Raw genomic sequence first — 14987 nt, 5'->3', positions numbered from 1 at the left:
ACTTTCATGGAAGAGTCATCAGAAGAAAATTGTTCCTGTGTCCTAGCCACAAAATTCAGCGTCTGAAGTTTGCAAATGAACATCGAAATAAGCCTGATGCATTTTGGAAACAAATCCTGTGGACTCTCATCTCATCTCATTATCTCTAGCCGCTTTATCCTGTTCTACAGGGTCGCAGGCAAGCTGGAGCCTATCCCAGCTGACTACGGGTGAAAGGCGGGGTACACCCTGGACATGTCGCCAGGTCATCATAGGGCTGACACATGGACACAGACAACCATTCACACTCACATTCGCACCTACGGTCAATTTAGAGTCACCAGTTAACCTAACCTGCATGTCTTTGGACTGTGGGGGAAACCGGAGCACCTGGAGGAAACCCACGCGGACACGGGGAGAACATGCAAACTCCACACAGAAAGGCCCTCGCCGGCCACGGGGCTCGAACCCAGACCTTCTTGCTGTGAGGCGACAGCGCTAACCACTACACCACCGTGCCACCAATCCTGTGGACTGATGAAATCAAAATGGAGCTTTTTGGCCACAATGTGCAAAGGTATGTTTGGAAAAACAAAGGGTGCCAAATTCCAGGAAAAGAACACCTCTCCAACTCCGAAGCATGGGTGTGGATCGATCATGCTTTGAGGTTGTGTTGCAGCCAGTGGCACAGGGCACATTTCATTGGTCAAGGGAAGCATGGATTCGAATAAATACCAGCAAATTCTGGAAGCAAACATCTCCACATCTGTAAAATGTTGAAGTTAAAAAGAGGATAGGTCCTACAATAAGACGATGATCCAAAACACACCTCAAGATCTACAATGGAATACCTCAAGAGGCACAAGCTGAAGGTTTTGCCCTGGTCCTCACAGTCCCCTGACCTAAACATCATTGAAAATCTGTGGATAGATCTCAAAAGAGCAGTGCATGCAAGACAGTCCAAGAAACTTGTAGAACTGGAAGCCTTTTGCAAGGACGAATGCATGAAAATCCCCCAGGAAAGAACTGAAAGATTATTAGCTGGCTACAAAAAGTGTTTATAAGCTGTGAGACTTCCCAAAGGGGGTGTTACTAGGTACTAAACATGCAGGGTGCCCAGACTTTTGCTTTGAGCCCTTTTCCCTTTTTATCATTTTGAAAATGTAAAAGATGAAAATTTAAAAAATGTTTTTGCTTAAAATATAAAGGGAATGAGTCATCTTTAACTTTATGCCTTTTGGAGATCATTTCATCTTCAACATGCTTAACTCGTAACAGCAATTTTGACCAGGGGTGCCCAAACTTTTGCATACCACTGTACATGTATATATGACATTTCATTTCAAACAAAGTACAAATTGACAAACAGTTGCAATTTTAATGTTTCACCTGAAAATAGTGTCTGATAAAATGCAGACAGTGTCCATTACAAAGAACAGGACAAAACTTAAATACAATTGCTTCAGCAGTTTTTACACTTCAAGATTCCATAAAATACTCATTCATTCATTTCCTTCCTTACCTGCTTAATGGCTCCCCTGGTGTTGTTATATTGTTCACATTGTTGTCTGTATTTATATGATATCCTGTGTGTCTATGAGGTGTTTTGTTGATCTTCCCTGTTGTTGTTTATCACCAAGGTCCTAACATTATCTTGTGTTATTACACTCACTACACAGTATATTATCAATCAGATATTTGAGACCAGTTTATTGACACAAACCCACTGATGCAGTAACACACACAGACTCAAGGGGGCGTAAATGAGATGTTTGAATAGAGAGATGGGATGATTCTAATGGATGGACATCAACAGTAAACGGGCAGCAAAAGTGAACAAACTGTGGGAGAAAAGTGTGCACCTGGTCACGTGACTCCACCGGGAGCGCGCTGGCTGGCGATGGAGAAAAGGGACACGTGCGCGTTCACAGAGTCTGTAATTCCATTCACCTGTTGCAGAGAACCTGCACTGTTTCTGTGTGTGGTGCTGTTTGGAAATAACAATGCACTATACGCTCATGTCAGGCTTTTATTTGCTTAACAATTGTTATTTTATTGCCAACAAGGGAGTTAAGTCTCTCCATGAAAAAGAAGCAAATGAAGGTGAAGAACCAGCTGATGGATGAATGCAGTAAAGAGGAAGCACTTCATGGTGCAGGAGAACACAAGAGCAGCAGTGTGATCACATGCAGAGGTTTAGAGGCGGACTGTTCAGTGTCCATCAGGAGGGAGAGAGAGAGAGAGAGAGAGAGAGCTGGGTGAACAGAAAACTCTCACACACGAGCAGGAGTTGGAGAAGAATTCCTGTTTGGTTCTGTGCAGATGTGAGGATGATGAGATTCTGAGAGTGGAGAATCTTTTATTAAGGTGGGTGATGATTATTTTTTTTTCCTGTGTATTATGATCTCTGTACAGCTGATCACCTGATAATGATCAAGTGCAGAACTCTTTTTTTTTTTTTTTAAATGGAATATATGCCAAGCAGGGCGGCACGGTGTTGTAGTGGTTCGCGCTGTCGCCTCACAGCAAGAAGGTCCGGGTTCGAGCCCCGTGGCCAGCGAGGGCCTTTCTGTGTGGAGTTTGCATGTTCTCCCCGTGTCCGCGTGGGTTTCCTCTGGGTGCTCCGGTTTCCCCCACAGTCCAAAGACATGCAGGTTAGGTTAACTGGTGACTCTAAATTGACCGTAGGTGTGAATGTGAGTGTGAATGGTTGTCTGTGTCTATGTGTCAGCCCTGTGATGACCTGGCAACTTGTCCAGGGTGTACCCCGCCTTTCACCCGTAGTCAGCTGGGATAGGCTCCAGCTTGCCTGCGACCCTGTAGAACAGGATAAAGCAGCTAGAGATAATGAGATGAGATATATGCTGAGGAGAAAAGAATGTGAAAGTGTTGAAAGAGAGCAAAATAAAGAGATGATGAATTCTTCCTCCAGTTCCATCAGGTGACAGGTGATCTAAGGACAGGATTGCGTCTGAGGGAGGAGGAGGAAGGTTTTGGGAGGTGGACTGGACATCCGGCTTTGCAGAGGAAGATGGAATCCACTGATGAAGCTGATCAATGGTAGGAAAGTTGTTTCCAATCATCACTGTGACACAGATTTGTTTATTTAGGCAAATGTGGTGCAAAAGAATGCTAAAATACAGAAATGTGTATCTCTTGAAATTTTATTTAATTTTAAAAATAGAAAAGGAAAGCGCACCAGCGTTACTCAGAATAAATCAGTTCTGATAGCATTTACAATACAGGACCAAGAACATTACAATATCATGTGAGGAAAAAAATACAATGTGCCTCGTTTTTAATGATGTAAATATTGTGAAAGTGAAGCAGGCTTCAAAAGCATGTGAGTGTCTGATATAAAACTGTAAATGATACACGTTTAAATCTAAACACATTCTGTGATTTAGTTAAAATATTATTCAGCATCAAAGGGAAAGCTGAAAGTCTAAAAGGGCTGAAAAGAACAAATTGTGAATGAAAATGAAGCGACAGTATTTAGAGAAGTGTTTTTAAGCAAGACTATTTCTGAACAACTCTCTTTATTAATTTATTGATGGATCAGCTCATTGAGTTCTCAACTACAGACTCACTGCTCCATCTCCATCAGCTCTGCTGTAATGAACTGTATCAGGACCTGGAGAGTAAAATACACAAGAAAAGCTCAGTTCATGCAGCTGAAATTTTGGGGACGTGGATGATAAATTTCCACAAAGAGCCAGAAAGTGTTTGTACCTTTCTTTCTGGTGGTGTAATAGACCACAGCCACGATAATGTGCAGAAAGAACACAGTCACTACGGCGAAGGGGACGTAGGGAAGATGCTCTGGAGAGACATCAATATCAGTCAGAACATTACCTTAACACTGTATTCAGATTTAATTTCAATTTTTAAGACAATCCAGGAATCGTAGTGAAAAGTGAAAGCGGGTCAGAACACAAACTCAGATAATCCATCATCAACACAAACACAGACAAGGAGCAGAACACAGAACAGAAACTTTTCACATCTCATTCTTACATTTTATTTCTGATTTTATGTTGCACTTTACATCTATTTCTTTATATTTCTTTACTTTAGCTACATACTGTAGTCAACTTCACACATGGTTTATACTGTATACAGAAGGTCATTTTACATCTTACTGTGAGATAGACCCCGAAGCCGCCGCCAGGCGCCGCTTAAACCGCCATTTAGAATTTGAGCCGCCGCCAGCCAATAATTTTGTAAGCCAATTTGAGCCGCTATCTAATAAAATTTGGCTGAGCCACTAAGAATTGTGTACATCAAATCATGGGTTTATCCACATCATGAGCTACAAGAAAAGTGACACAAACATGATCAACTGTACACACTAGTAGTAACACAATAGAGACGTATAGGCATACACTGTAGAGATTTAGAACTGATATCACAGCACAGAGAGCCACCACAAGCTTGCCGTTGTGACTACCTGTCTGGCTTCCCGCCCCTCACACCGTTACCATGATACACTGGGGAACCCGGGAACCCACCCAGAGCATCAATCGACTCCGATATCGACGAGATGGCTGCATTCTTTGCCGCTGCTGAGGGAAAGTGTAAAGGTATTTTTTTTTGTTTGTTTGTTTGTTTGTTTCACATACTTCGAGATTGATAAAAAAAAAAGTACTCCACCACTCTACTTTCATCGTAGTAAGATAGCTGCCAGTCCTTCACTGGTCATTGCTAGTGAGAGTAGATAGCTAGATGCATTCCTCGAACAATCCAGATTAGCTTATTATTAGCATTGAACTACAATCTTGCTAGATTTATATTTACAATGAAGTAAGAGACCAGGGCCCTGTACTACGAACGGAGGTTAACCTACCCAGAAGTAACCCAGGGTTCCCCCGCTAAACCGGGGTTGACAAAACCTGGTTATCTTGTTTGGGGTTAAACGGTACTACGACGCCAGTTATGAAGTTGATTTGTTGAACCTGGTTTAACCTAATCAGGGTTAATGCGCGTTCATGTTAAAGGGGAGGTTATCAGCGCAAATCACCACTGTTCACAATGGCACGGTCGCCGTACTTCACGGAGGAAGAATGCGCTGTCATAATGCAAAGCTACGAGGAGTTCAAAACAACATTAAGAGCAAAATCTAACACAGCGGCTGCCAATAAGGAGCGGCAAGCATGTTGGCAACGAATTGCCGATCGGGTAAATGCGCAAGTACATTCTCCCTTCTACGTGTTCCAGAACAGAAGTATAGGATGAGAGAAAGCTTCATGATCAATCACAAGTCACAGAAAATGGTCCTTCGACGTGGCCCCAGTCATATATAGCTTGTTTAATGTCCGAAAAATCCTGAATAAAATTTGGTATGGTAAATTCATGGAGTAGCCTACTTAAGCTGATATGTGCGCAGAGTCACATGAATTAGGATGACTGACTGTTCAGTCCCTTTGACTAAGTTGGTGTCGGTCCTGTGAACATTTCAGAGGCAACAGCAGTGCCAAACGCACCTGGCAACAGGTGAAAATGAAATATAAAAACATCATTCATAATGGTAAGTGTGTGTGTGTCGTTCTTTTTCTGTACTGTGTTTCAGATGAAAAAGCTTTTGCCCAAGGACAAGAAGTAGGCTAAACAGCATTTGCCTTTTATTTATTCAAGTTTTATCTGTTTGCCTAATAGTTCAAATTGTTTTGTATATAGTTTATAATGTTGTTGTGTGATATTAATGATAATATTGTGGGAAAACTACTTTGCACGGACATTCATTTAATTTATTCTATTGTCATTTTGTTTGATCTATTTTTGTGTATTTTATTTATTTATCTGTTTGTCTAGTTGTATCTATTTTTCTAATAATATATTTTTTGCATTAATTGTTTTTTCCTATTAAAATAATCTTGTGTTCTTGTTATAACTTTATCTATTTATCTGACTGTTTAGTTGTAATCTATTTTTGTTACAATTTCAATATTTTTAATATAAGTTTTTTTCTATTAAAATGTTCTTGTGTTATATTTATTGTAGTTATATCTATTTTATATCTCAGACTTAAATATTTTTGTAAAACAAGTGTTTTTCTATAAAATATTCTTGCGTTCTTGATAACTATGTTCTTGAGTGGGTTCTTTTTTTTTTTTTTACAGAAAAGCCATTCTGCATGGACATTCATTGAAGCCCTCGTTGTTTTTTAATGGCTATTTATGAGCGTTTAGGGGTTACAATAATGTATGTCTAGGTTGCTTTGTATAAAAGGTATGTCCAGAAATATTGATGTCACTGTCTAAGCAGAGGGATCTGGCTTCTTTAGACGCTGTCTTCTTAAAACTGAATAAATATTTAAAAAGAGCCAAATGAGCCAGTCTTTTGAACGGCTCTTTTCAAAGAACGGATCACAAAGATGCGGATCCCATCAAAGAGCCATAAATCCCATCTCTAATCTGCGCTCCGATATCGTACGGGTCATCCAGGTACGCTGGCATTGTCTCTAGAGGAAATGTCGGTGGAGAGGTGGTGTATAAAAAGGGTGTGGTTAATCGGAAACCTCGGGTTAACCAAGAACATAACCTGAGACGAGCAGGTTTGAGATGCAGCGTAAGTTGCCATGGCAGCATACCTCGGTTTGAACATAGCCAACTTTCGTAGTATGGGTTAATCGGGAAGTTACGCTGCATGTGATCAAGTTACTCTCGAAGTTACCCTGGTAAGCCAGAAAACCCGCTTCATAGTACAGGGCCCAGGGGACCTGTGGTAAATATGATTTCACGTTAAATGACCCCTGTGTGTGTGTGTGTGTGTGTGTGTGTGTGTGTGTGTGTGAGAGAGAGAGAGATAATAATAATACATCTAAGTACTTATAATAAATAAATGTAATAAATAAATAACTTATAATCAATAAATGCTATCATAAATACACCATTTGTTGTAGTACAATCAGTTTTTTAACCAAACTGTGTTGTGGAAATAGCCTATGTACCTGTGTAACCAGTACACTGCATCTTATAATCAATTGAACATAGACCATAGGCGTGAAGAAACAGTATCAGCCATTTGTAGCCATAAATATTTTGGTGGCTGCAGCAGCCATTAAGGTTTTGGCTGAGTCAGCTAGCCAGCCAATAATTTCATCAGCCAGCCATTATCCTGAAAACAAACGGCTTCGGGGTCTACTGTGAGATGGACGTCTGAGATTCTGTTCCTGATCTCACACCTGTACCGTCCTCCATCCTCTACAGTCAGGTGTGATATGAGCAGAGAGAGATTTCCTGGAAGATGATCATTAAAGAGCTGAACTCTGTCTGTGTAGAGATTTGTCTGGTCCTTTGGGAAGATTTCCTTGTGAGCAGAACCATTTAAAAACGTCCATGTGAAAGTGTGTGGTTTGGCTTGTAGGTCAGAGCAGGAGCAGGGCAGAAGGACAGAATGCCCCACGTATCGAGTCACAGTCACTGGCTGTCGATTCAGTATGCAACCTGGAGAATGAACAAACATCAACATATTGCATCGCTGTTACAACATCAGATTAATCTGTCATGAGATTTTCACTGAAGTAGCATTGTGAATAAAAATGAGTCCTTTACCTTTAACAGTGAGTCTGATGTCTGTGTATTGACTCCCTTTAACACTACACCTGTAAACTCCTCCATCCTCTTCAGTCAGGTGTGATATGAGCAGAGAGAGATTTCCTGAAGAGCGATCATTAACCAGCTGAAATCTCTCTTTGTACTGCTCACTCTCAGGAGATATCTTTACCCATTTCTTTTCATTACCTCCGCCAAGGAGGTTATGTGTTCGGTCGCGTTGATTTGTTTGTTTGTTTGTTTCTTTGTTTGTTGGTTGGTTGGTTTGTCTGTTCGCAACATTACGGAAAAAGTAATGAACAGATTGCTCTGAAATTATTTCCAGAGGTGTGACTGGGCACAAGTAACAATCCATTAAATTTTGGCGGTGATCCAGATCACCTTCTGGATCCCGGATTTTTTTAAAGGATTAATTTTTTCCCCATTGAAATGAATGGGCACGTGACGCAAAAAACAGATTTTTCCTTCTGTAGGCCAAACCGTAAGGTGTAAAGTCATGAAACTTGGTACACTGATAGAGGAGTGGACCCTGATTGATTTCATCAAGTTTCATGTTGGTGTGTCTCATGGTCTAGCGCCACCAACTGATCACAGTCTTACATGCGTTCATGCATGTAACTTTTGATCCGTATGTCCAATTTTCATAAGTTTGGTGCTGTTGGAATCCTTGGAGCTAGACGATTCCAACGCACCCTATGACGTCATTCTCCGCCTCATTAGATTTTCCGGCATTTTGAATTTTGTCCAAAGTGAATGTAGAGTGACCCTGGCCGCATGTTTTGTCCGATCATCACCAAACTTGGCACACATGATCTCCAGTCCATCCTTAATGAATGCTATTCGTTTCGCTCTCATACGTCAAAGCGTTCCCCCGTGGCAGCCAATCAAATTCGATGGCGAAGCCACCAAACAGGAATTAAGCTCATATCATGGAAACGCTTTGACATATCAAGACCATATTTAGTGGCATGACTTTGGACACCAGCCAAACTACCTTCATCAAATATGGTGTCATTTGGCCTCTAGGGGGCGTCACAATTGGCAAAAATGTATTTTAGCTCATATCTCAGAAACGCTTTGACGTATCAAGACCATATTTGTTGCAATGACTTTCGATACCAGTTCATGTACCCTCATCAAATTTGGTGTCATTTGGCCACTAGGGGGCGCCACAATGAACAAAAACGTGTTTTGGGTCATATCTCTTTACAGATTTAGAATTACATCTAAATTTTCATGTTAAGCCTCGGTCACAACGGGCCATACGTGCTCCTACGGCCGGTCTACGTACAAAAAACGCAAAGAAATGCAAGGAGGGCGCGCGTGTGACGTGCTGATTTTCGAGCCGTAGACTGGCCGCAGACCGGCCGCAGAGGTTCTTTGTTATGTCAAACAAACTCTACGGGCGCTTACGTTTTTTTCAGGTTGCAAGACAAACTTACGGCCTCGTGTGTCTTCCGTACGGCCGACGTGCGTCTTTCGTACGATTTGCTGGTGTCAGGTTTGGGCAAAATGTCAATTTTTTTCGTACGTCGCACTTGCGGACTCCATATGTGTGTCGTGCGCCCCACATACGTAATTAGTGCAGCCAACGCACGTTCAGATATTTCATATGTCATCCATGCGTGTCAAGTAAGTCGGCCGTGCATTGGCCGTACGGCGAGAGGGCGTCAATCGCACGAAAACTCGGGTATATATGTCAGCCTCTAGCTGTGTGGGGATCTTATTTTTATTTTTGCTGTGATGGTTTGCTGTGATTTATTTGGGTTGCTGTGATTTTGGTGTGTTCACATAATTGGTTGATTGCTGTGATTTCACTGTGTGCTGCTACAGTAATTGACTGCTACCTACACTGATCTTGTATTTGCGTCTCTCTAATTGCTTAGATCAGGGGTTTTCAAAGTGTGGGAGAGTCAGCCCCCCCTCAGAGAGCAAATAAACAACAGTGCCCCCCCTTACAATTTTTGTTGTTGCTATACTTAATGTTCCATTCGTATTTTTTAAAAAAAAATGGTTGTTGTACACATTTATTTTTTTCTTTTTCACATTTTAAACATCTGTGCTTTTTAAAACATTTTGTTTTACACATTTTAAACATCCCATAGCATCGTTAGCTAGCACCTCTTGGCAGACAACACACTGTGGCAGTGGAGCATCTTCAGATCCAGTCCATGAAAATCCAAACTTTAAATAATCGTGGTAATACTTCCTTCTTTTTCCAGTCCCCCAGGATTCCGCGGGCCTTTTTTGTGATTGTTGCGGGCTAAAATGTCTGATGTTGCGGGGGGGTTTCCAAAAAATTGCGATGAAAGTTGCGGTATTTTTTAGGTTTTTGTTGCGATTACATTGCGGGAGGAAGTGAAAGTTGCGAGAAATTGTTGCGATTTTCTCTTTTTGTGATTAAAATTGAGTGATATGTTAAATATTAAGTTATTACTGAAAAACTATTGATTAAAAAAACAAAGAGAAATGGTCCTATAAACAACTTTACCAATATAAAAGATTACCAGGACTACAAAAATGCAGAAAAATAGGCTTTACTTATCCAAATGCACCTGTTGGTTCAAAAGTTAAAGTGCATAGAACCTCACAGCACAACATGAAGTTACCTTAAAATATAATATAAATGCCTCAGCTTTCATGTAAGAAAAAAAAACCTATTAATACTAGTACTGTGTGCAGGCAGTCTCTCCTGAAGACTAAATTAAACAATAATTATAAACTAATAAAATAAATGGCTCAGGCTTCATAGAAGAAAAAAACAATTTGAACAGAATCTCACAGTATGATGCTGAAGCTGCCTAAACAATGGAAAATAAAATACCATTTTGGCAAAAATGTTGGCATCCATTAACTTCTTGTATTAAGTAAAAAAATAAATAAAGTGCACACAGTCCTTCACTGTAAACATAACACTCTTTCAGTGTTGCCAGATACTGCTGACGTTTTCCAGTCCAAAATATGTTCAAAACCCGCCAAAATGCACTTGACAGGGTAAAGGGACGCAAGACTTCTCCTTCCCTGCTGTTTTTGCCTTGTTGTTGTGTACGTTGGCATTGTTTGATGCTTTCTCTTTTATTGCCCGAGGTGTGCGCTGACTCCGGGCGAGCCATAGACGTTTTTGGGAATCCCCCGCTGCTACCTGAACGCTGGAGCTGTGACGTCACGCGCAGGGCTTCCCCATGCATTAGGCTTCCCCACAATTTCAGCGCTTCTGGGACTGGGATTCCTCTTTGCACGGACTGCGCACTGCTGAGACGGGACAATTTTATTTTTCTTTTATTTTTTTCTTTCTTTGTAGCTTGGTGCTATTTTTAAAGGATAATTTAGTTATCTATTTACTAAATAAAGCATGCATATTTTTTTAAGCTTCTGTTTTTGTGATCCTTCTGTGTCCTGGGCATTTGCTGTTAATTAAAGGGTTAAAAAGTGCCTTACGGCCGACATATAACCCTCTCCAATCACCGCAGTGCAACAAACGAACGCCGTTGGTACGCGCAACATACAGATCGTGTGCAGTTCTTGCAACCTTCATACGAAGCCTACATGGAACGCACGGTCAGTATGATTAGTGCACGTTTGAAGGTGCGTTGGCTGTACGAATGAAGCGACAGCCGTACGTCCGAGCAGCCTCAGATTTCGTGTGTGGTACGCACATTCGACTTTCAGGTTGTATGTTGGGTGCGCGGTGATCTTACTCCTTCATGGTCACCACAACTATGTTCTCCACGAACAAAAAAAAAAACGCACCGATTTGGGAAACGCCAAAAACCGCACGGCCAAAAAATCGTACGTCCGGTTGTGACCGAGGCTTTAGTGATGCTCTGGGATGTCCCTGTAAAGAACCTTGCCAGCCTGTCATCTCCGTATGAGAATCCACCTTGTGTCTTAGCCAAACTTTCGCGTGTTGACACAAAACTTGTCGTGTGGGCGTGCGGTCGCCTCTCTTGCCGGGTCGCCATGGCGGCGCACCTGAGTAAGCACACTTTCACATTTTATCTGGAAATGCATTCTAGTTATTATTATTACCTCCGCCAAGAAGGTTGTTTTCGGTAGCGTTGGTTTGTTTGTTTTTGTCTGTTAGCAACATTACAGAAAAAGTAATGAACGGATTGCTCTGAAAATTTTTCCAGAGGTGTGACTGGGCACAAGTAACAATCCATTAAATTTTGGAGGTGATCCGGATCACCTTCTGGATCTCTGATTTTTTTAAAGGATTCTTGGCGGAGGTCTGTGCTCTCCGAGTGCTTTTCTAGTTTGTTGTGAGTTTCTCCCATGTGAATGTCTCAGGTGTGGTTTGGAGGTCAGTGCAGAAGCAGGGCAGCAGTACTGAGTCTCCTGTGTATGCAGTGATTCCTATCGTCTTTTTATTTCCTTCCAGTCTCCAGCCTGTAGCGATGGAATGCTCTGCAATGCAACTAACACTATTTCAGTGAATATTCGGCTACCAACTGCCCCTGTTCCCTTGGGATGATGCACCAGCACAAGTTCTGGAGGATTGGTTCTCTCATAGCCAAGCCATATGGGAGGAGGTACACCAACACAAAGACCATTAACGCCAAATACAAGTAACATATAGATAAACACAGAAGCAACAATCCAGATTTCTCTCCAGGTGACCGAGTATGGGTGTCCACAAGGAACCTCAGGGAACCCAATACCTGTGGGAAGTTACAGCCACACTATAATCATAATAAGTTCAATTTATATAGTGCCTTTCTCAAAACCCAAGGTCACTTTACAGTGATGGGGAACAAATAAATAAATAAATAAATAAAGTCCACCAAATAGAGGCAGGGATGTCATTCCAATGGTGTAGCAGCCACAGTCCCACCAAAAAGCACACAAAAACAAGTCCCACACTGCCAGCACAGCTGCCGTGACACCGCTGGCAACATCACTTGGAACACCATGCCATGGATACACAAAGTGAGCACAGAAGCACCGCCACGCAGAGTGCTGGTACCTCCCAAACCACCTGCATATCTGCCACGACGCCACCGAGCAACATCGCTCGGAACACCACACCAAGCACTAAAGCACAGAGCGCTGGACAACCCTGAGGTTAAAATGAGCAACGAGCTCACTGCAGTCCATAGCTAGGGGCACAGGCATCACCCACGGGGACCAAGGCCTGGAGGGAACCGACACCCAAAACTGGGTCCGGAGCTACACCCCAACCGACGGACAAAAACACTCAAACAAAAACAAACATCAAACTACAAAAACACAAGAAAATAATCATAATGAATAAAATAAAATTGAGAAAATAAAATAAAAAAGCCCATTTAAAGTACTTCAGCATATCAACAATGTCTTGCACAGAGTAGAAATTCCCCCTCACAGCCGGATATGCCCCACGTTTCATGTTTCTTGTCTGAAAACTGCAATTATTGGCCCTCTTGCTGAGAATGCTCCAGTCCAAGAGCACCCACCGCTAAGCCTAGAAAGTGAGCCCATCTACCAGGTAAACAGAATACTTGATTCCAGACGCAGAAGAAGTCAAGTGGAATATCTGGTAGACTGGGAGGGCTACGGACCTGAGGAATGAAGCTGGGTGGGAGCCAAGGACATTCTGGACCCTCTGCTTAAGCAAGAGTTTCATACACAACACCCTGACAAACCTGTACCTAGAGGAAGAGGGCGCCCTAGGAAGAATTTAGCTCCCAGAGGGAGCTCCTCGAGGGGGGGTTCTGTAAGTAAAGACATTTGAGGACGATAACGCTAACCAAACTACAAACATGGCCACTCAGGACTGCAATTCCCAAAGAGCACAGCGCCCCCTGTCACCAGCTTATTGAAATCAGCTGTCATTCATTCACAACTCATCAGCCACACTGCTTTAGCCTCTCTCACACGTACCTTCAATGTAAAGTATTGTTGTGTTTACCAAGCCTTTCTATCTCTGCCTGACTCTAGTATTTCTGACCCTTGCTATCTCTTTATGTTACTTGTCTTTTATATATTGCCCAATTTGCTGAGTGACCGGCCCTTGCCTGCCCTTTGACCATGCTTCTTGTTTTGCGATTTGGGTTTGTTTCAAGTTTGCTCCCCGCTATCCCCTGCACATACATCCGTAAGTGCCTGCAATGATCTAGATGATCACTGCAGGCACTTACTGATCACATCATAATGTTCTAGAGCAGGGGTGTCAAACCTGATCCATAAAGGGCCGTGTGGCTGCAGGTTTTCATTCCAGCCATGCAGCAGCACCCTGATTTGGCTTATTCAATCAACTGACACACCCACCCTTTAATCAAGGGTGGGTGTGGCTGCAAGTATTTGACTGTGTGAAGACAGTTCAGTTGATTGAATGAGCCAAGTCAGGTGTGCTGCTGCATGGCTGGAATGAAAACCTGCAGCCACACGGCCCTTTATGGATCAAGTTTGACACCCCTGTTCTAGAGCACTGCCTCCCAAAGTGGGGTCAAACAGTTTGATGTATTTTGCAGTGATGGAAATCACAACCCACCATTAACCATCAAAATTTTTATATTGCTGACCGAGTTCTTGCAGTTATTTCCTCCTTTGACTGATTTTGTCAAATAAATAGGATGAATCCAAATCATAATCATGAAAGAGCAATTAACTTGGACCACGGATATTTTGTAAGTGGAAATGTTTATTAATATTTTATAATATTTCAACAATCTCATCTCATCTCATTATCTCTAGCCGCTTTATCCTTCTACAGGGTCGCAGGCAAGCTGGAGCCTATCCCAGCTGACTACGGGCGAAAGACGGGGTACACCCTGGACAAGTCGCCAGGTCATCACAGGGCTGACAATAATAAAGATTTTCTTGCTAGTTGCAGTGAACGATTCAACTCATGTCAATGGTCATTTTTCTGGCGAACTCTGTGTTATGGATAAAATTTCAGAATAAGAAGACAGTCCACAGTGAGCTTTTCAGCTTTTATTATTTATTTATGAAATAGAATGAACACTACTTTATCTACAGCCGTAAGATTTTTCTCATTTTTACACGTTTATACAGACCTAAAAAATGTTTTATATAATTTCATATATAACAACTCTGATTCACAACACTGCCTTGCAATCGGATCTGCACAGTTTCATTTTTTGGTTTCTCTTTTTTTTGTACAGCCCAGAAATCACCTCAGTCCCAGCTGAGAGAGAGTTTCTTCAGCTTTAAAATGTTTTCTTCAAAGATAACCCATGATATATACACAGTTTCAGCAGAGAGCATGAAGTTGTATCTCTGGATCAAATCACTGTTTTAAAGATAGAAAGATGATGCAAAATGTAACTACGCCAAAAAAAAAAGCTGAATAAATAAAGACAATAAAGTCATTGTTCTTTAGAGATAGTAAATTTTGATTAGGATACACAAAAGTTTTTTTTTTTCAATGGTAGACACTTTGGAATAATGCAATGCAAAACCCTCACAAATATAGCACAAGTGTGTGTGTGTGTGCGCGCGCGTGTGTGTGAG

General features: G+C 41.8%; 1 protein-coding gene across 1 annotated transcript; it reads right to left on the bottom strand.

Annotated features, from left to right (window-relative positions):
- Positions 1–3557: 3557 nt before the first annotated feature.
- Positions 3558–13106, bottom strand: LOC132868989 (uncharacterized). The gene is made up of 6 exons (XM_060902362.1): positions 13073–13106; positions 11793–11921; positions 7533–7721; positions 7161–7424; positions 3712–3834; positions 3558–3613 (listed from the first exon to the last, which is right to left on the bottom strand). Exons 1-6 carry the CDS (start codon positions 13104–13106, stop codon positions 3558–3560), a joined length of 795 nt encoding a protein of 264 aa, XP_060758345.1.
- Positions 13107–14987: the final 1881 nt, after the last annotated feature.

Source organism: Neoarius graeffei, chromosome 2 (genome assembly GCF_027579695.1).
Source record: "Neoarius graeffei isolate fNeoGra1 chromosome 2, fNeoGra1.pri, whole genome shotgun sequence".
In the NCBI taxonomy this organism is placed as follows: domain Eukaryota; kingdom Metazoa; phylum Chordata; class Actinopteri; order Siluriformes; family Ariidae; genus Neoarius; species Neoarius graeffei.
The sequence above is the reverse complement of the archived record's forward strand: the minus strand, read 5'-3'. Positions and strand labels throughout refer to the sequence as shown.

Excerpts from the sequence above, each read along its gene's own strand:
- LOC132868989 (XM_060902362.1), bottom strand. The coding sequence starts at position 13,106 with ATGTCCTTGGCTCCCACCCAGCTTCATTCCTCAG. Across the intron at positions 11,922-13,072 it reads CACCCAGCTTCATTCCTCAG|GCTGGAGACTGGAAGGAAAT; the intron begins GTCCGTAGCCCT and ends CCATCGCTACAG. Across the intron at positions 7,425-7,532 it reads CATCAGACTCACTGTTAAAG|GTTGCATACTGAATCGACAG; the intron begins GTAAAGGACTCA and ends TTCATTCTCCAG.